Source organism: Lissotriton vulgaris, unplaced genomic scaffold, assembly GCF_964263255.1.
Source record: "Lissotriton vulgaris unplaced genomic scaffold, aLisVul1.2 SCAFFOLD_9215, whole genome shotgun sequence".
Lineage (NCBI taxonomy): Eukaryota > Metazoa > Chordata > Amphibia > Caudata > Salamandridae > Lissotriton > Lissotriton vulgaris.
The window spans coordinates 33,842-56,324 of record NW_028243734.1 but is presented as its reverse complement, the minus strand read 5'-3'; the positions used below and the strand labels follow the sequence as shown (position 1 = coordinate 56,324).

The window sequence follows — 22,483 nt, the reverse complement described above, 5'->3', positions numbered from 1 at the left end:
TCGTTTCTAGTTCTCCAAGCTTACCAGTGTCAAGTCAAGATCCTGTCCAGGCAATGTCTCCTGGGATATCTAATACACTCTCTCCAGAGGCTACCAAGGCAACCAGCAAAGATGGTTCATTCCAACAGAGGTGCTGCTAACTGTGCTCCGGTTACAAACGAGCTCATTTCACACCAATACTCTTAGAATAATCAGTTTCTGTTCATTTTATTTCCGAGCCTTCTGTGGTGTGGGCTAGATGAAGTCACAACTTTGAAATATGTACTTTTCAGACGACAATTTTCTGTAAATCATATCTACCTGGAGGTCCATAAAGCAGCAGTCCTTTCCAAGGCGAGAGGATTCCTGTAAACAGCTGAGGATACTACAAAATAAAGGCCACATTAAAGACTGTTAACAGAGGCACATATACATTAACTGCTGGTATAAATAAGAATAGTTGGTATGAGCTTTGTAAGCTGGTACGATAGCTACGGTATTTATTGCAAAAAATATGTCACAAATGTATAATTTGAAAAAGAAAACATTAAAACACGCTACCCCCTAAATACATTGGCCACATGCTTGAAATAAAAATTGGAAATGAAAAAACAACCTTGCAAATATTTTAAATCGAACACAACGGGTAATTCAAGGCAGGCAGGTGTAGAAACCCTTTTCAGTTTTAATGCATAAAACAGGAAAATATGATTTTTATTCGGGAACAGAAAAAGTACTATTGGCTTTGCATTTCTATAACCTCAAGACATAGTTTAAGAACAAAATGATAACGATAAACATAAAAAAGATGAAGCCTTGAAGAGAAAAATGCGTTTGACAAAATAATGCATTGGCCCACCATCCCTGGCGCCGAAGAGCATTTCTTTTTAGTCAGATATGTTCCCTTGTTAGCAGGCTGAATGCCATCACTCACAGTGCAAGAGAGCCAACGGCTCGCCTAGACTGACCCAACAGCCCCATGACTCGTACGCTGTCAATCAAAAAAGTGCAATAACTCACAATAATCTAAGATGTCTAAGATGAAATTAATTCATATTGACAATGTTAAGACAATGGGTAAGATCATGGATTCGATCAAAAAAAGGCCACAATATCTACTTATGGCAAATCTTCACTTAGCTAGGTCTACAATAAACCTAGGCTCTTCTCAACATAATCGTACATAATTGCAAATCGAGACCCTCTTTTAGGATGCAGTGGATATAATTTCTGTTTCCAATTCATAATTTATTGATAATGGACCAAAATCTGATCTTATGTATTTTCATTTAATTATTTCTTTAATGAGTTGATTATTCAATTAATTGAGTCATATCCTTAGACAGTCTTTAAGAAATTGTTTAACTGCATTTTACATTCATTTATAAATATTGAAAAGTCAAATGAAATTCTCATAGGCCCCAAATCAATAATAAAGTTGGACAGTTCCACTAAATCCTTTTTACATGTTCAGAACACACACTGAACATGATGCACTAGTGAACTCGATGGATTATGGTGGATCATATTTTCCATAAAAACACGGAAGTTAATACTTGATCGAGACTGCAAGCAATGGGTTTAAAAGGGTAATTTAGGAACTTTCTCAAAACTCAGTATCCCCTCCACAACCCATAAAAAATCTTAAATTCATTTGGCGCTCCACAACCTTTTGAACTTGAGGATGCACATTACTAAACTTTGGCAAACAGGCGACCATATGCAACTAAATATAAGAAACAAACCAGAATGACCAAAAAAAGATATTATTTTCACATTATTGGTTTCACAACCAATGAACCCACCTAACATTTCAGTGCTACTAAGATATAGTGATTCTCTGGAAAAAGAATAGCTGTATTATGCTGCGCCAATTGAAATGCCTCCCCCGTTACACAAATACTACACCACCTACCAGCCACAATATTGGAGAATATGAAGGAAGCCTGCTGATTTGCCAAAAGAAGTGACTTCCATTAACCGCCATTCTTGGTCTTTATCTTTGGAAAATAAGCCTGTTGTCACATAGCTATTCGAAAATACTGCTTTTTGTAGAGCAGACAAGCACTACGAGAAACCACATAATGTTGGTTTCTCAAAATAGATCCCTAACTGAGCAGAACAAATAAACCAACAAGTTCTTACCCTTATAGGATAGACAACAGCTTCCTTAACTAGTCGTTTGGCTTCATCGAGGCCGATAATATCATCCCACCGGACGTTGGGATTCTGGAGATAAATGTCCTGTAGTGTACAGAGGAAGTAGAAAGACTTACACAACATAACCAGACAACAATAAATGTCCTGTAGTGTACAAAGAAAATGGAAAGATTTACAAAAAATAATCTGCCAACAATAAATGTGGAGCTATTTGGGATGACCGAATGGGACCAAGCAACAGTCTAAACAACACATGAAGACTTAACCATACCCATCTTGTTCACACTATTCATTCACATGGAAATGCCTTGCCAGGAATTTTTATATGAATGTTCAAATATATTCATGAGTCCAGATGGGATGAGGAGAAACTCTGCATGGTTGACATGGATGAGATTGGATGTAAATAACCATCTCTGGATAGCTAGGATATTTCAGTCCACGTCAGAGAGTCCCTATTAGGGGCAGCAAACTATCACTGCTGGGAATAAGAAAGATGCTAGGAAGGCATGGTTCTTGGAAAAGGCTCTTGCAATTACGCTCTGTCTAAATGAAAAGCCATGTGTGGATAACGCTCTCCTGTGGTCACCAGGAAGAGGATTCTTCTGCTTACACAGAGCAAGGACCAAAAAATGAAACCGATCACACTTTTAAAAGTAAGTTGACCAGGGAGCTGATGGTGATAGTGTGAGGCAAACGAAGGAGGTGTTGGGAGGAGGGTTTTTTCAGTGTGAAACAGGAAGTGTAGAAAGGCCAGGCTAAATATTCTCCTATAGTCCTGCAATATGGAACACCACCATATTCCGTATGTGCCCGTTTTCATCCCTTCCCAGCTTTACATGGAGCTCACAACAGCACGTCATCTGAGGGCAGCACCGAGATACCTGACCCCCCCCCCCCAGAAGAGTTATAATTTCCAGTCACCCCCTCACCACCCAGCAGGGCCGGCTTTAGCGCTGGTAGCGCCCTGTGTGACAATGTTTGTTGGCGCCTCCCCGGCGGACTCCCTCACTACCACCCTTTAAGAGTGCCCCTCAAGTCTCCACAATAACCACTCTCATCCAGGTGCATTTAATAAGCTTTATAGTGCCGCTTATAGCCGTGTACAGTGTCAGAGCACTCTACGTCACACACATTGCACAGAGACAATTAATCATACGTGTATGTCTATATGAAATGTTACATAAGCCAGAAGACAACAAGGTGAGCCACATGTCTTCCATAAGGGTAGACAGTATAGTTTATGAGTACTTGGTCTGGAGAAGCGCAGACTCCGAATTTGAAACAAACCCTCTGGTTGGTGGTTACATTTAATAATAAGATTTTCTTTTTTTTACCGAACTGAGCATTTTTTTAAACATTAGAATAATGAAAGACGGGGGAAATATTCATAATGCTCTAATTTATACCTTGCAGTTTACATGCAGCTCTTTGATGACTGATATTGGCTCACTATTCCATTTTAGGATTTTAATATCTACCCCGCAAGTAACGAAAGGATCTCTCTGACAAAACCACAGACCTATTACATTATATGCACTTTGTGATCTGCATGGTACACATTCTTTGCAGCAGGCATATTAACCTTCCGTGCTACCATAAAATGAGTTAAAACTTCCCCTAGACAAAACTCCTTCTCTCTCCAGGAAGAATATTAATCACTGGGGTTACCTTGACATTTTTATTGTTGTTTGAAAATTGGCAGAGGCCAGCAACACAGCAGCAGGTGCTTTTTAAACCATATAATACTTCCGAACACGCTGCCCCCTCAAAGTCATTACCTGGTGCAGTGGCACCGTTCACACCGCCCTAGAGCCGGCCCTGCCACGCAGCCATGGTCTACCAGATCACTCGCTTCCTCAACAGTCCATGTAAGCTCCATTCTCAGGGTTGTTGTTGACCGCAGATTATTAGAATTATGTACATACTCATTTTTATCATCATTGTTTATTTTATTTTTTTATTTTTTTTTGAAAACCTTTATTTTGCACTTTCAGGAAACAAATACGGGCCTACAACCAACCGGCCGGCCACGACACTTCGTGAGCTTTGTAGCAAAATATACGTCAACTCGATAGCACGTCAGTACATAGAAGCATACAACATGTGTTACACTAAGGTCAACGTGCGCCGAGTGTCAGGAGAAGTTAAGGTTAAATTTAAATGATTTTTTATATAAGGAGATACAGAAGCTAGAACGGATCAGTGTACAGAACAACCATCTATGTAATAAGCGGGCAACGTCTTTCAATGAAATCCAACGAGCAATAAACATAGCCAAAATGGCGGCACAAAGCTAGCACAACAAGATGATGAAACACACAGAATGGAGCACGCTAGCCGCTACCCACCCTAACACCAGACCAACCCACTGACCCAGGAAGAAGCAAAAAGAAAAGGAGAAACAAAAAGAGAAAAATAAGGCCCATAGAAACAAAAACGAATCAATGAAGACCCAACACGCATGCAGAGGCTATGGCCTACCCCCCCCTAGCAGTGTGTCTGTCGCCCCAAAAAGAGAACCCGAAATGTAGAAACAAGTAAGGAGAGTAAAAAGAGGGAGTACCATAGAGAAAAGGAAGAAAAAGAATATAAATCACATAAGACCGGGGGAGGGCCATAAGAACATATCGAAAGCAACCCGCACATATTATTCCGGCCGCCCTTACCCCAGTCCCACCACCAATACAATACCAATTTGCAAAATCCCCGGCAGTCCGTCCGCGCCCCCGCGATACAAGAAAAACAGTTCCAAGTTGAGAGAGGACACCCTCAGCCTCACCCCTTACGGTAAAATGCAGCAACTTAGCCCAACTGGATAAAAGACACAGCTACACGGTTATACCTAAAAGCCACCGACATGTATTACTCAGGCCGCCCGCATCCCGACCCCTCAACCAATACAATACCAACGTGACACAGTCCCAGCAGTCCAACAGCATCCCAGCAGTGCAAGTAGGACAGTCCTGACTCGGTAAGGGGCGACCTCAGCCCTGACCCCGTCGATACGGTGTAGCGACACAGTCCAACTGAACAAAAGGCGGTCCGGAGACGATGAAGGAGCAGAGGGACCACAACAGGACGAAGAGGCGGCCATTAAAGTTCATCCAGCGCATAGTCAGGTGGTCTGCAGTGGTAGGAGAAAAAGCCACACGCGGCCAAGTCACCCCAGGATCCAATAAACAAGCGAGTGGCAGCCGGTCTCGGAGAAGGGAATGGGTCACGTCAATATTCCGCATAGAAGCCGCCATAGAGTATATTTCACAGTGATGGTCCTCCAGCCGTAGCGTGACTCCAGAAGCGCTGGACCTCCGTGAAGGTGTTCCCGCCGGCACCGCGGTCATGCTGGGGTCCGACGACCCCAGTGTACCAGTACCCACCAGGGCGGAGGCACTACAGAGGCCAGAGACAGGGTATGGCGTAGTGTCCGGCTTTCGATGGCATCCTTGGTAGGGCAGAGAAGTTACAGTCAGCATCGCGTCCAACCGATCCCCCAATTTACAGGCAGCTGTAGACATGGCGGCTTTCAAGGTGTTGAGGGCGCCCAAAATATCGCTAAGTTGCAATGGCTCCTCGGGGAGAGAGGACGCACCTTGATCCTGCACCCAAGGCAACTCGATGTGGAGCTGCCCCGGCAATCGGCTACCATCACCCCCTGCAAGCGTCTGGGCGCCCCGCCAACGTTCAGCATGGCAAAACAAGTCCAAGGGTATTAGGGCAGCTCCATCCATCCTTCCCGGTGTCGAAGCGGCGTGGGCAATAGGTGGCGTCCGATGCAGCAGCCCAGGATCGACGATTGCAGGAGATGAAAGCAATCGGGAAGATGGCGCCCGCCTCGACACTCGGGGATACAATGTATCTGCAGAGCCGCTCCCGAGACAAAGAGAAACAACGTTGCGCCTCCCTGCTAAAGTGCCCACCGACTATGAATCAGGCGGGGTGGGAAGCGGAGGGTGTAGAACAGCTGCTCCGTCATGCCAGCCGACCCCGTAGTGCCGGTGATGGCCGCCGTCGTTCCGTGAAGAGTCGGACGCCAACAAAGGACAAAGACCCGGTCCCGCCCGGGAAGCAGGAGAGGAAGGTGAGGGCGTTTCGGCGCTTCCCCTGCCGGGATCAACCCAAGAAGCACATCGGCTTGATCAGGACCGCCTCCCGATTCCGCTACCGGCAAGCAGTACAAGAACTAGGATCAGGGTGAGGCGGAAATCGGGAGAATGGCGAGGTGGTCAGCGGAGCTGAGGAATCAGGTGGCCATCTTGCTCGCGAGCCAGGCTCCTCCCCCCCTTTTATCATCATTGTTATTTGCGAACTGCCAAATCATGGGTCATAAATCATACATATCCTTAGCATGTTTTGCATATCACATTGCGGTACATTCTGTACACTTCCCCAGTTCGTACATCATGGCACCAAAAGTTATTTTGTTAGTTCTTTTGTAGTCCTTTCTCTTTTCTAGTCCCTTCTGGGACCACCCTTTGATTGGTCTTCACGCCCTTTGCGTGTGGGGGGAGGGGAGGGGGTAGCTTTTCCCCGGAGTTAGGCCCCAACTCACTACCGATTTTTGCCCTGCCATCTGGCTGGGTGTGGGCTGCGAGTGCTGTCTGTTTGCTACCCCCTCTTTTGCTCGGCCAACTTACCCTGCCGTGCGGCATCCCAAAGTGAGTGGCCCTCCTCCTACACACCGCTCTGTTGGTCGGTCTCCTTAGCCAAACATTGTAGCATTATTTCTCCGCAGACGCTCTTGTTGCTGTCCAGCACTGCAACACTGATGTTTTTCGTAGATGAGGGTGGGTGGGTCGAAAAAACCAGGGTGCGCTGCTCCCCCGCTCCACGAAGATAGGAGCTACCTGGGGAAGCAGCAGCTTATATTCCGCCCCCACCCTCCCAACTTTACTGCCTTGCGGGTGCTGTCCCCCATGGGGAGGTTGGTATCTCGCCAGGCCACCACATTGGACGGGGGCCTGGCGCACACTCCGGCGCTCATGGGGGGCAGGTGGGGGGCGGGAGCCCCAGGTTATGCTTCTGGGTGCTTTTGGCCGCCTAGAACTAGTTTTCCTACAGGGCTCAACGTTGGTTATGGCGCCGGCCCCTGAACCTCCTAACCTCTCCAATTTCTGCTGTAACCTCCATATTAATACTGTATCCCCTTCACAATCCATTTTTTGATGCACCACCACTGTAGAAGCCCATCCTACTGCAGCACTCCTTACTTTTCAGTTTTGAGTCACAAACACAGATCAACTTTTCCTCCCAGTTCCACTCCCCATCAGGACAGGCCTACTGGATTGTAATGAGGCCTCATAAGATTTCCAGCTCCCATAACGTATATTAAAGTACAGCTAATTCTCATAATAAAATAACAATTAGTTATGGCTACAGGGAGAAGTGTGGCTCAATGGTTAGAGCAGGCAGACCTCGATGCAGAGCTCTGGGTAGGGACCAGGGTTAGATTCCTGCCCCGGCAGGTCTCTGGCTCATTAATTCCCCTGACCGGATATTCTCTCGCCTCAGTGCCTATTCTGATTATGGGTCCCCCGCTGCAACTCTGGGCAATAGCTTGCTTAGTCTCCACAACGGCCCCCACAACGCGAGGGATGCCTGGTCTGCACCATGGGGGTGCCCAGGAGTGGACACTTCGCAGGGAAAGCCAGGAAGGGTTCCCTTGCGGTATTCGTACAAGCACCGGGAAACCCACTGGGGGTAGCTGTGCGCTATACAAGTACAAAAAAAAACCTAAACATCCACTTTGTTAGGTTTTTGAATTGATGTGGTACCCAGAGAAAAGAAGACTCCAGATGGCTTCCTGGATGTGAGGAAGAGGTGGTTATATTAGCCCAAGTCACCTTTTACATCACTTCACCAACCATGTGAGGGGATTGGTGCAAATGAAAACAGAACGTCTGCCACTTATTACTGTGGGAATGTGGGCGCACACAGACTGTGTGCGGGGTTACAGAAAATGGTCGGCCATGTGAGGAGATTAGTACTGTGGCTGTTCCTGGGTACATGGGCAGGCCGTGTTTGGAGGGTGCGTATTCGTGGTACATGGACAGGTCGTGTTAGAAGATTAGTAGTGTGGGTGTTCCGGGGTACATGGGAGGCCGTGTTTGTAGGGTAGGTATTCAGGGTGCATTGGCAGACTGTGTTAGGAGATTAGTAGTGTGGGTATTCGGGGTACATGGACAGGCAGTGTTAGGAGATTAGTACTGTGGGTGTTCCTGGGTACATGGGCAGGCCGTGTTTGTAGGGTGGGTATTCGGGGTACATGGACAGCCCTTGTGAGGAGATTAGTACTGTGGGTGTTCCGGGGTACATGGGCAGGCCGTGTTTGTAGGGTGGGTATTCGGGGTACATTGGCAGGCTGTGTTAGGAGATTAGTAGTGTGAGTATCCTGGAGTATATGGACAGGCAGTGTTAGGAGATTAGTAGTGTGGACTGTGTTTGTAGGGTGGGTATTCGAGGGACATGGACAGGCCATGTGAGGAGATTAGTAGTAGGGGTTTTCCACTGTACATGGACAGGCTGTGTTAGGTGCTTGAGTTTACGCACTGTGTGGGGTAATTAGAGCCTTTGGCCAGAATGTCTGAGGATCACTGGCACCTTAAGCGGACAGTGTGCAACGCTACCAGCTTGTGGACTTCATGATGAGCTGGCACGGCCGGGGCCGTTGGTGTAAGACACTTGGGGCACCTAGACAGCTGCTGAGAGGAGCTGCCAGTGTGAGGAGCTTGGCAGTGTGGGTATTCAAGGGCACATGAAAGGCCATGTTAGGAGCTTGGCTACATGGGCATGGAGTATAGGCAGATCAGACAATTGGGCAGAATAAGTGGGGAGCCTTGGCAGCTGTGCTGCTACGAGCACGTGGACTCTGTGCAGAGCTGGCAGGGCATGGCCAGGTAGGGTGAGGCACTGAGACAACTGGTGTGAAGAGCCTGTGCCACTATGGATCTCTGTGTCTCCAACATTCCCAGTCCACTCCATTTCCCCAGGCCGACAACCCAAGCACCAGAAGAGAACTCACAGCCAGTAATATATGAAAAGCAAACAATGCTTTTTACCCTTTAGACAGCCATACTTCACAATCGTGTTTTGCTGTTATTTGCTAAAAGTTTTTCTATTTGAAAGAGTGTGTCAACTAAACAGAAATGATGCAGAGTTACAAGTGGAACTTAAGGCTGAGTGGTGAGGACCATCTGTAGTCGGAAGAGTCCGCAATGAGTGAGACATTACTCATGCGGAAGATGGATACACGCCCCATATATTAATAAGCAATGCACATAGGCCACAAAGCTTACACTTAGTAGTGACCTTCAAGTCTAGTTACGCTACATATCACCTCCAATGTAAGACACTTAACAAGCATTGGCAAACCAACATAGGTTTGGCTATTTTTTAAATAGAAGTGCATCACCGTTGACTGGAGAGTTTGCGTGGATGGCTGTGTGGATGGGTAAGTGAATGCGAGAAAGACTCAAAGGCAGGATGGATGAATGTAAGAGTGCATAGATGACTGGTTAATTAACTGAGTGCCAGGATGGATGGATAAATGGGTCAGCAGAGGGAGGCTTAAATGCCTGCATGTATGAATGAATGTGTGCATATTTGAACGCCTACTGGCAGGTTACAACAATAGACTGAGACCTCAGACTGCAGTAGCGATAATGTTATTTTAAAAAGCCAGAAATTACGGATAGTATTTCAATGCAAGCATTACACCAGAGCTGGGCACCACCGAGCCAAGAATAGTCACAGTATATAAAGAATTACCACTATTGTGCCAAGAGTGACTAACATATTACAAGCTTTACCCTATTAGGCCTCTAAAAGTATTATGCAGGAGTAGGCACTACTGAGAGTTCCTGCAAAATGTCATTATCAATAAATAAAAATCATTTTTGGTCTACATGTACATACTGCCATTGTACATCTATGTACCTTCCATGTACGTGGATCAGTGTGTCTGTTACTTTTCTCCTGAAAAAGCATATCCAATGCACTACCCTATCTTTCATCCTGTGCCTCTATCAATATATTTAATCTAAATATACCTACTTTTTTATGTATCTATATACTTTTAATGTACTTATGGATCTATATACCTATCTCTTTCTTCTAATTTTAGCATTTCCAATGCACTAGCCTATTTCTCAGCCTATACCTCACTCAATATATCTTCTACCCCAACCTTTCTGACTCCTCTCAAACTTCTTTCTACTACTCCTTCTAATGCAATACCCTATCTCTCAACCTATAGATCTATCAACATATCCTCTACATCCACTCTCTCATTTATCCCAAACCCCACACCACTACTATGATCGCTAAAATAACCTTTTCTAGACTCTCTCCTGCTCTACCCCTCCTTGCATCATCTGACACCTCTTTTTACAAACTCTCCCCTCTGACTCCTTCCCTCCAAAACTCCTTTTACTCATCCAAAAGCTTCTTCCTACTGCTAAAAAAAAAAAAAAAAAATCCTTCACTCTTTTATCCCTCCACTATTCTTTTTCAATAAAAATTAACAGACTAACATGTTTCACTTCTCAAATTCCATATTCCATATTCAACTATACTAATATACTGCCCAAATAACTGAATAACATATCTACTACTCAAATTACTTCATATTTATACTATACTAATTTTCAACACTAACCCTTTATGGGTTCCGGAGTGGCGTGCTACTCGCCAGAAAAGCGCTTCAACGCCCATCAGGGGTAACAAGTGCTATATGAATGCAAATCTTTCTTCCCTTTTATCCATCCGCTATCCTTCTCACTCCAAGTAACAGACTAATATCCACCACTGAAATTACATCATATTTCACCATATGTTTTCACCACTAATCCTCTATAGGCTCCCTGAATAGCATGCGTCAACAAGCGAGCGATAAATAAATACAAACCTTTGTCCTACTCTATCCTTCTGCTATCATTCCAAATCCAAATAACTGATTAACCTATCCACCACTTAAAATGTACTTGCATGTTTCACTATACTAATTCAACACTAATTTCTCTGTGGGTCCCGGAGTAGCGTGCTACCCGCCGAAAAAGCGCTTCGACGCCTCGTCAGGGGTAGTAAGCGCTATATAAATGCAATTACAATACAATACAATACAATACATTTTTTCATTTGCCCCATTACTTAGAAAGTATAAATTCACAAAAGCTTTTCGGGACTCTCCCTGGAAACCCTCTACTGTCAAAAATACAGAACTCTCAACTTACGCTGAAAGCAAACCTGCTGATGAAGATTTTTTTACTTCCTTTTAGATGTAGGTTCAATGTGTTCTTTTATTGACCAGCTCAGTGTTCTGGCTGGAGGCTAACGAGATGAACACTGAAAGTCAATTCGGTTTGAGGTAGAAGACTTTCAGATTCAGGATTTGCTTATTTGGTAAGATGGAAGGTCATCTACTACATTCAATACAATTTTAGAACACATTAGAAATTGCAGCCAGTTTAACTTTAAAACATGTAGATGGAAACATATTTGATTCTCTTACCCTACTTATAACTGTTGCAAGTTCTCGCATCTCACTGCTCATTCCAATGAAACCCGTCAGTGGTTTGATTAACCGTTCCTGGACAAAGGAGAAAACCAACATCAAGCACAATAAAATAAGAGAAAGATCTATCTTTGTATTTACAGATCTCACTGTCAGAACAGAGTTCATAAATCATAACGTGACTTACAGATGGATCCGGATTACTGTTGAGGCTGTTAATGGTGATCTCATTCGAGGCTCCTTTGATCGCGTCTTGAATTAGCCCTCGGAAATCAATCACTTGACCCTGAAGGTAACATACAACATGGCTTTCAAAAACAAAATGGCATCAGTGTTTATCACATCTGCTCATTTCAAGAGTTCTACACAACTACCTTTATTTCTTAATGGTGTTCTATAGCACATACCTAACCAAATGGGTATGGGTGTACACTACATGTAAGAACGAAATAAGCTTGAGTATCAACAATGCTGGGCTACAAGGAGGAGAACATCAGAGTTTGTTCTTTAGGTAACTTTTGAATACATCGGTTTTGGGTGTTTCCAAAAGCGCAGCAAGTTGAGATTAAGGAGCAGATTACGATGGCAGCCGGAAAGGTTCAGAATGGGATTCAGAGAATCCAATTCGGAACCCATGTTTCCAACCAAATCGGATACATTTCCAAACGACTGATTATGAAGCAAGGAAACTGTTCAGGCTATCCGAATCGGTCTGATCAGCATTCAGACAGGCTGAGTTGTTTGGAGCTGAACCGTACAGCTCTATGGCACTGTTTCCGAGCGAGCAATTACGATGTCCGATTCTGACAGCCGTTCCAAATCGATTTGTCTGACACAAAACGGCTGCCGGAATTGGACTTTGGGGGCCCGTAGCAGGCCCCCCTTCACCTGTAGGCCACTGGTTTGGGGGCTGTGGGGGTACCTATGGGACCCCTTTTTACAAACATGCACAGTGTGGCAGGCACCATGGGTTGCAACAACCGCTTTTTTCAATGGGAGCCTGTGTTCTCGTTCAGACACAAGCTTTCATTGAAGACAATGCGTGTCCGACCAAACGTTGTTCGGAAGCATCGTAATCGGTCAGTCAGACTCGCAGAACCCGATTCGGTCACAAACGATTTCGACACCTATTCGGTCGGAAGAGTTTCTGGACAACATCGTAATCGGCCCCAAGTCTTTCCTGCTAAATCTGTAGAAATGTTATCAGGTCAGAAAGTTTCCGATATAGTATAGTAAATGAAATCGGCTATGTATAAGAGCAGAAATCATCTCAGCGGTGGGGAAGATTTAATTCGTCTTTCATACAGCTCCATCTGAAAATTAAAGTGTACATTGATACATGAAGACAAGATGGAAGGAGTTGAAACATTGGTCTGATTGGAATTCATTGACAATCGGTCCTTATATAATTAGTCACATAGTATAAAAAAATAGCATCTACACAGTAGTGCTTATAGAGGTTACCTAAGGGAGGCACCATAGAGATGGGTGGGAGGGGGTTCAATCATATCTTAGGATTGTATTGGATAATGCCTCAGTTTTGATGTCATGAGCATGGATATCTTCCAAAGGATGTGCTACTTAGAGTAACATTTTGAGGGATGTCCATTTTCTAGTAGGATTTTGACGTAGAAACTAAACTCTGCACCTCATAACGTTTTTAATAGTGTGGCAAATGCGTAGGAGTTTTGAAACAAGTAGCAAAACCATTGTAAACCCATCAAGTGATGGCAAGCTAAGGGTTTTGAATTGCTCTCAAGAGAGAGTTAGGTATATACTGAAAAGGAATGGAAATGTTTAAGAATGACGGTACATCCTGTTGCTTGGTATGATTAGGGGAAGTTGATAAAAAAAACTTGATAAAAAAACTTAACAGTTAAAGGCACTTCATATTAAAGCATGACAATTACATAAAATGGGGTGACAGGTGAAGAGGGTCCGAAAAAGGTTTTGTGAGGTACTGGGACTCATCACACCGAGACAAAAGGAGGCTCTCTTGAGAGCGAAGCGCTGCGTCGAATCGCTTGGATGCAAGCGCCACATATCACAACAGTTCGCTTCTAATATCACAGGCATCCTTTTGTACTGAACTAACTCCCCACTGAGGATGAATTGTTTATAACTTCAGTACATGAATAAACTGAGAAGATGTTTGACTGCTCAGTGTCTTTCATCGCTTCAAATGTTTCTGAAAATATAATGTATCTGGCTTTTTGGTCAGGTAGAGTAATGGAGGCTGGGGAAAGGTGAGCAGAAGTACTTCTTGACTAACATTAAAAAGTCATAGGTTACCAAGAGAATTTCCTGTCTTGTGTGAGAAATGCTGGGCTCACATGATAAAGGAGACTGATGCTTAATAATGACGAAAGTCTGAGGACTTGCAAACGTAAATATTCCAAGTTACTGCTTGCAGGTAATTGGTTGCTCCAAATATAATACAATGGTGCTAATGTGGAATTAAAGTTTTTTAACAAGGCTGCAGTCCTTCAGTAATGTACTAGATGTAACACTCACAGAATTGAGGGAGAGGGGATTCAAAATATATATTTGAATAATAAACATGCTTTCTATTTTAATGAATTGTGTTTTTTTGTCATAGGATAAATTAATATGCCAAAGTGGTATGTGGTAATGAGTTAATACTGCAGATTTGACTAAATTCTTTGATTTCTATTGAAGTCTTGAAACCTTATTGCGCATAGGTATTAGCGGCCACTGGGAAGTTCAAGTGTCTTCAAATAACTGACATGGGGGGGGGGCTATATTTTAGGGGAATGCATTCATACGAGCAAGAAAAATGGAGTTGTGCATTATGAAGGTATCCAATGGCAGACATAAGCTGACCAATTGTTTAATATTGTTGAGAGGGAGCACAATCGGAATGACAATTCATCAGTTCAATGGGTAAAGATAGCTGCCTAGATTCCTCCTGTATGTGTATATGTTTATTATTTTTTTTTTATTTTAAACAAGAGGCTTGCAACTTTCAATAAATGTCTTAATTGCTATGGAACACTTGTGATGACATCCTACCATACATACACACTAGCAGTTACTGGTAAATTCAAGTGCCTTCAAACTTATTCTTAGCAAACTGTTTTTTGAGTAACAACATAGCTGTCAGCCAGTAGTCGCAGTAGCTGATATGAAAGCCTATGGCACCTATTCCTGAATGCTGTGGTAGGAAGAACAAAAATGCCAATGTCAGTGGAGCAAACCAAAAGATATAAGGTTATTTAATGAAAGCTTATTTTATTCACATATATATAAGTATCTTTTTTATTATGGATTGTTCTTGTGGTTGGCAAGACATTTATAAATACAGCTGCAGTATTTCACCTGGTTACTTGGAGTTCTTCTTGAGTGAGCTCCAAATAATGCCTCTACAAGCCTGTAGCACCTTAACTACGGTTAAAGACGGTCACCCAAGCCCTCGTAAACAGCCGACTGGACTACGGAAACGCCCTATACGCCGGAACCACCGCCAAACTTCAGAAACTACTACAACGCATACAGAACGCCTCCGCGAGACTCATCCTCGACATCCCTCGCCACAGCCACATATCCACCCACCTGAGAAACCTACATTGGCTCCCCGTCAACAAGAGGATCACATTCAGGCTCCTCACCCACACACACAAAGCGCTCCATGGCATGGGCCCCGAATACCTCAACAACCGCCTCTCGTTCTACACTCCAACCCGCCAGCTCCGCTCCGCCAGCCTCGCCCTCGCCACCGTCCCACGGATTCGCAGAACCACCGCCGGAAGATCGTTCTCCCACCTGGCAGCCAAAACATTGAACTCCCTCCCCGCACACCTACGAATGACCCAGGATCATTTCACCTTCAGGAAACACCTCAAGACCTGGCTTTTTGAGCAGTAGCAGCACCCCCCCCCCCACCCCCTCAGCGCCTTGAGACCCTAACGGGTGAGTAGCGCGCTCTATAAATGTTTGATTGATTGATTGATTGAACTAGGGCCCTCTTAACTCCTTCCGAGCTCATGACAGACCGGAGCCGTCCGAACGTTACCGCTCTGCCCACGCGGTGTTAATTCCCCGCCTGTGCGAGAGAATTAATCAGTGGGCGGAGTTCGGACGGCTCCCGGCCGTCTTGAGCACACGTCCACCATGATATATGACAGCTGGGAGCCGTCATGAGTACCAGTGCGCCTCGTCCAACCCTGCCCCCTCTTGCACCGTGGCGGACTTTGCCCCGCGGCAAAGGGGTTAAGTCAGATGCCAAAGGCTGAGAACTGTTTCATGAATCTGCAGTACCTTAACTGGCTCCAATGCGTCCCTCTCGTGTCAGATTCAAGTGCTTCAAATGACTTTCCCAACTCAGAGGGAATGTAGCTTCAAACTATAAATGTGCATGCACACTTTTCATGATATGTGCTTGTTTTCCATGGTATAAACAAATGTGAACAAGGTGGTTTATAATAATGGGTCAACGCTGCATGTTTAAATAGACTGCTTGATTTTTAACAAAGTGTTGACATTTTATTATACAAAGGGACCAGCAGTCACTGGTAAATACAAATGTCTTCAAATATCTAATTTAGTGGGGATTATATTTTATGCGAATGCATACACATGCAGAAGCACAATGCAGTCACTTACTCAAAATAAGGGTATCCAATGGCTTAAATTGTCTGACTCCTTCATTTATTCTGTGTAATGTGTGGGCAAGAGCATCATTTGAGTGACAATTTAGCAAGCCAATGGATAAGAGAGGTTGACTTACTATACATTTCTCGAAGCTGGGAAGAAATGTACACACCTGCAGTACCTCACGTCGTTAAAAGAGGTTCTTTTTGAGTCAAGGCAAAATCCTCAAATTAGTTGACAAGATGGAGTACTTCAAGTGATTATTAGATGTCCCTCTTAAATCAAATACAACTGGTCTCCACAACACTGCAGTACCTCAAGCGGTTACTAGGTGTCCATGTCGAGTCAGACTGAAGTGTTTCCAATGATGTTCATAAAAACAAGGGGGGTGGCTTCAACATATAAATGTATGTATACACTTTTGCTATTGGAATGAATTTTGCTTGTTTCTATATGACAAATATTCAAAAGAGGTTTATGATAATGAGTTAATTTAATGAATTTCTTGATTCTTATCGAAGTAAGTGATGACACCGATTACCAGTCACTGGTAAATAGAGGTCCCTTCAACTGTTTACATTCAATCAATCAATCAAACAGAATTTGTAAAGCGCGGCTAATCACAAGTGAGGGTCTCTAAGCAATGAGAACCCAGAGGTGGAAGGGGCTTCAGTTGAACAGTCAGGTCTTGAGTCCTTTCCTGAATTCCAGCAGAGAAGATGAGGTTCAGAGGTCAAGTGGGAGGTCGTTCCAGGACTTGGCCATGAGGTAGGAGAAGGAGCAAGAAGCGGGGAGGTGAGAGCGAGGCAGAGCGTAGCAGCCTGGAGGGTTGGCAGAAGTTCATGCAGTGGTTGATGTATGCTGGACCTTGATTGTACAGAGATTCATAGGTGTAGATCAGCATCTTGTACTGGCATGTCTTCTGAGTAGGCAACCAGTGTCACTTCCTGAGGTGGGGGGGGGGGGGGTGATGTGAGTTGGCAGCCGAGTTCTGAATGGTCTGCAGTCTCTTCAGCAGGTAAGTGGCTATTCCTATGTAGAGTGCATTGTCGCAGTTGCTCAGACTGGTGACTAGGGCTTGAGTGACGGATTTTCTAGTTTCGACAGGGAGCCATTTGAAGATCTTGCAGAGCATGCAAAGGGTGAGGAAACAGGCAAAGGTGACTGTGTTGATCTGGTTTTTCATGGTGAGCTTGTTGTCAAGGATGATTCCAAGGTTACGGGCATGGTCACTCGGGGTCGGCGACGGTTCAAATTCAGGTGGCCACCAGGAGTCGCGCCAAAGATCAGTACTTCTGTTTTGTCTGTGTTAAGCTTAAGGCAGTTGTCTTTCATCCATTAGATGACATTTCATACAGAGGCAGAAGTTGTCTCTGGTGGAGGAGGGTTCTTCAGATAGCGAGAGTTTGACCTGGGTGTCGTCGGCGTAGAGTACGGTCTTCAGTCCATGGGTTCTATTGGTGTTTGCTAAGGGGTCATTTAGGCATTGAACTGTGTGTGGCTGAGGGACGAGCCTTGTGGGACGCAGCAGATGATGTTATTGGATTCTGTGGTGAAAGAAGGGAGGTGGACTCTCTGTGTTCTTCCTGTGAGGAAGGAGGCAATACATTTGAGGGTGTATCCTTGGATTCCAATGTCGTGGACTCTGTTGATGAGAGTGTGTTGCGAAACAGTGTAGACTGCAACTGACAGATCAAGGTGGATCAGGGCCGCGGTTTCTCTCTGGTCCAGGAGGTTCCCGATGTCGTAGATTGCAGCAATCAGGGTGGTTTCGGTGCTGTGGTTGTTGCGGAATCCCGATTGGAAGGGGTCCAGAAGGCTGTTGTTTTCCAGGTGCACCATGAGTTGGCAGTTGATGACCTTTTCGAGGACTTTGACTGGAAAGGGGAGCAGAGAGATGGGTCGATAGTTCTTGAGGTCGCTGGGGTTGGATGAAGGTTTTTTGAGTAGGGGTTTGACTTCAGCGTGCTTCCATTCATCGGGGAAGATGGCTGTGGCGATGGATGTGAAAAAGATGGTGGTGAGCTCCTTCCTGATTGTTATGTTATTTTATATTATATTATATTTGTAAAGCACCAAATCACCAACGGTCTCTAACAGCTCTAAGCACTGTCTTGCCCCTGAGGTTCAATCAATCAATCAATCAATCAGGTGGTTTGAAAAGCATGACTACTCACCCGTAAGGGTCTCTAGGCACCAGGGGAGGTGGGGAGGGGGGACTGCTGGTCCGTCGAATGAATTGTGGTTCAGTCTAAGAGCCAGGTCTTGAGGTCCTTCCTGAATTGAGGCAGAGACAGTGATTGTCTGAGGCGAAGCAGCAGGGTGCTCCAGTTCTTTGCTACAAGGAAGGAGAGGGATCTTCCACCGGCTGTAGTCTTGGGAATTCAAGGGAGTTGAAGACATGGTGGGAACAGGGGGGGTCGACGGTACTCCAGAGTGGATGGAGTGTATGGCGACTGTGTTGTCTAGAGTAGTGAGCTGATCCCACATGATGAGCGAGTGAGTGAGATTATGACTGGAGGAAGTGAGGTGGATGAGAGTGGGTTGGCGTGCTAAGTTCTTGTTTATGGTAGCAATCTTGTCATGAAAGAAGTTCACCAAGGTGTTGCAGAGTCCTGGGAGGGAGTGATGATGTTTCCGGTGGCTGCAGGGTTGAAGGACTGTCTAACGATGCTGAAGAGTTCTTTGCTGTGGTTGGAGACGGCTTCAATGCGATCGTTGAAGGTGTTCCTATTAATCTTGTTCAGGAGTTGGTGGTACTGGTTGAGGGATGTCTTGAAAATGGCTCGGTCCGTGAGCTCAAGATCAGCTCTGGTGCGCCATTTCCTTTCCACATGCTTGCATGTGCATTTGGGGGTTCTTCGTTCTGTGATGTACCAGCTGGCCTGTTTGTAGAGTTTCTTGAGTTTGGTGGGTTTCACAGGGCGATTTTGTCAGTGCAGTTGGTGATCCAGGTGGAGAGGTTCTTGACAGCTTGTTCTAGGTTAGTGGAGGTGTCAGGGTGGGAGGTGGTGAAGGAGTTAGTCCACTGGATCACAGAAACTTTGTTCTAGCTGCAGTGATGTGTGGCTTGGTGGTGTCCAGGTGTGCTATGTGACATGGCTGTACTTGACTGCTGCTGGGCATGAAGATGTGGTCAAGGTTGTGACCTGCAATGTGTGTTGGGTTGGTGAGAATCTATGTGAGGACATGTTGTTCATGCTTTCCAGGAGGTTTGTGGTGTTGATATCGTTGAGGTGAAAGTTTCAGGTCTCTAAAAGAAGATATAGTGCTTTGAGCCAATAGCGAGCAGGGCAATGAGTTTGGGAATGGCATCGCAGAAGCTAGGGAGATGTCCTGGGGTCTGTAGGCGAGGGCGTCTCTGATGGTGGTCTTGCCATCAGTTTGGAGCTGGAAGTTGATGTGTTCCATGACCGGGATGGCGTCATCTATGGTGCTGCTGCAGAGAATTGTTTCCCTGTGGATGATGGCAATATCACATCAGTGTTTGTTAATGCAGTCTCTGTGTGGCTGTCCGGTTTTGTTGCGGCAATATCAGACACAGAAGCGGGGTTGAGACAGGTCTTGGTGAAGAATATGACGTCGTGGGTAAGTGAGGTGATTGTATCCCAGATCTCTGTGGTGTTCTTGTTGCGTGACCATGTGTTGAGCAGGAGGCATTGCAGTTGATTTGTGTGGTCTTGGTCGTGGTTGCCGTGCTTGCAGGAGAAGTGGTGCTGCAGGAGAAGATGCAGTGCCAGTAGGTGAATGGTCCTGTCATGGAGCAAGGTGATGTGCAGCAGTAGTTGTTGCAGGGACCACGGCCCAAGGCGCTGAGCTCGGTGCTGGGTGCGGGCCAGGCGCATACCACCAGGTGCAGCCTCTATTAAGTAGGATGGGAGGAGGGAGCAGGGCTAAGGCGATGGGCAGGGCGGCAGGAAAATACAGTGGGAATATGGCACAACAGAGGGAACAATGAAACAAGTAACAATACAGAGGTTACATGTAAAAGTTAAAAGAGGGGTAATATTGCAGTATAAATAGATTGCAGGCTAGCAGTGAAAAAATACAGAACAAGCAAAATTACAGGAGATCATGCATAAACTGCAGTTCATGTGGCTGGAGGAGAGCTAGTGTTGAAAGCCTGCTCATTGGAGGACTATTATCTGTTTAGTTGACTGTATACATGTGAACAAGCAGTATGCACCTCCTCAAGGTGAAGGTATCCAATGGCTGACTGAAGTGAGTTGACCCAGTGTCCTATACTGTGTGCTGTCGTTGGAGAGAGCACGATTATTAGACCTGCATATTTTGGCGTAGTCTCCCTGACCTCTCTGGCTTCCGACCTCCTGTTTGGACATTGTTTGGCTAGCGTAGGACTTTAAACGCTTTGACAATGATATTCAGTGCCAAAGCGCTGTGCTTGTCATACACATACTGGTGATTAGTGTCTACATGATTGGATGATTTGAGTTAGATGTAAGTCCCTTGCCTAGGGGCAAGACCAATACCTAGGGCATGTGACTCAAATACCCGTCCGTGGGCCTGCAGCACTGGTTGTGGCACCCAAGGAGGTAGCTCTTCAAACGTTGCACAGGTTTGCCATTGCAGGGCCTGTGTGTGCAGGTTACTGTTACTCGGCTTGGCATTTAAAAAGCTACTTGCTAAGGTTCATCATGTCTCGCGCTACATCGGAGTACTCCCTGGGGCAGGGTGCGGTGTTGGGAAGAGGTAGGACATGTGCACGATTGGTGTGTTCTTACGGCAGAGCCTGCTTCTCGCATTGGATTGACAGGAGAGATCTGTGGAAAGGCTATTGTGCTGTATTTCCTACATGCAGAAGAGAGGCAGTATAGTGTTTGATATCAATGAGTTAGTATTGGCAAATCCTCTCCAGTGGTGAAAAATTTATTCAACGTTACTAATGTGTAAATACCACTTTAGGAACGTGGGAATGTCTGTGTGTGTGGCTCTGTGTGCCTGTCAGCCTGTCTCCGATCCACATCTGGGTGCTAGGAGGACAGCTATATGCATTCTTGATAAGACAGCCATAAACTAGGGGCTTAAGGAAAACTGCAGACCTCTGACTCTAGAGGCCTTCCTGGGACAGATAGGAGTGGGTGGAATTGGCACCTGTATTCCAAGGGGCAGGGTCTTAGCCCCACTAAATATATTGATAAAGCACCTGGGGTAAGATGGCACACAGGACAGAATTTAGAGAGGGCCTGTGCATTTCTAAGGTGGCCTTTTGAACTGATCTATTCTTCAAAGGCCATTGTGGGAATAACTACTGGGGTTCTGCTCTCATGAGTTAGAGACGCTCGTGGGATTGGAACCATACTACACTGGTTTGATGCTGGGACATCAATAAGAGGAACTATTGAGGCAGGAGGTACTGCAAATGGATTATCCGCAGACTTGTGGTGGCCTAGGGCTAATTGTGCTCTAGGAAGGGGGCTATCACTTTGGATTTTGCTTGGATGTTGCTGGTCTGCAGCAAATTGCCAACTGCTGTGGCCCGGGTCCCTAAGCACTCACCAAGGGCCAGTTGGGTGGCCTCCTGTCCACGAGATCTCAGGGACAGAAAGGTTCTCCCTGTTTCCACAAGATCATAAGGACTGCGGAAAGTCGATTGTGAATTCCTGGCAGGTGTAAGGAATGTAAATTTGTTTTTTCCCCATAGTTTTTGCAAGGTTCTATTCCTCTAAATGATTGCAAAGTCTGATCTCTTACCCCTCTATTACAATCCAAAAGGATTTGATCCCAAAAATGCCAAAGGTGAAAATGTTAAGTTTTTGTTTGTAGTTTTCACTATCCAAGGTTTAAGCAAGTGAATTGAGTTGATAACTCACCCTCCTATTATCTGAAACTCTTTGGGCACATTAGGCCCTTTTGTTTGAGGAATTGTGGCAAGGCAGAATTTAGGACCAAGTTAGACTACTGCAAAATGCCAATGTGCTAAAAGCTTCCCTAACCAAACATCGTTTGCATTGGCTCAAAGCCTCCAAACATATACATATAGGTGCATCAAGGATACATATTAGATAGGCCTAGTCTGCCTGCTGGCAAAATGGCCAAGCTTTAAAGATGACCCACTTAAAAATTAACCCCTCAAAATCATGTGTTAATCATGTTCATTGGGGCCAAAAATGATTGACCTGGTACTACAAATTTGAGGCCAAAGTCTGTGTTGCATGATCCGAGGAAAAGAGGCAGCCGCTGATGGGTGTACTAGTAAAGTCA

General features: G+C 45.2%; 1 protein-coding gene across 1 annotated transcript in view; it reads right to left on the bottom strand.

Annotated features, from left to right (window-relative positions):
* Positions 1-300: 300 nt before the first annotated feature.
* Positions 301-22,483, bottom strand: part of LOC147668244 (katanin p60 ATPase-containing subunit A-like 2) — a gene marked incomplete at both ends in the record, with an annotated part of 53,105 nt that continues 30,922 nt past the window's right edge. The window contains 4 exons of the mRNA XM_086948674.1: positions 301-364; positions 2,125-2,223; positions 11,648-11,725; positions 11,838-11,936. Coding sequence (XP_086804800.1) covers positions 301-364; positions 2,125-2,223; positions 11,648-11,725; positions 11,838-11,936 — 340 coding nt within the window. The remainder of the gene's footprint in view (positions 365-2,124; positions 2,224-11,647; positions 11,726-11,837; positions 11,937-22,483) is intronic.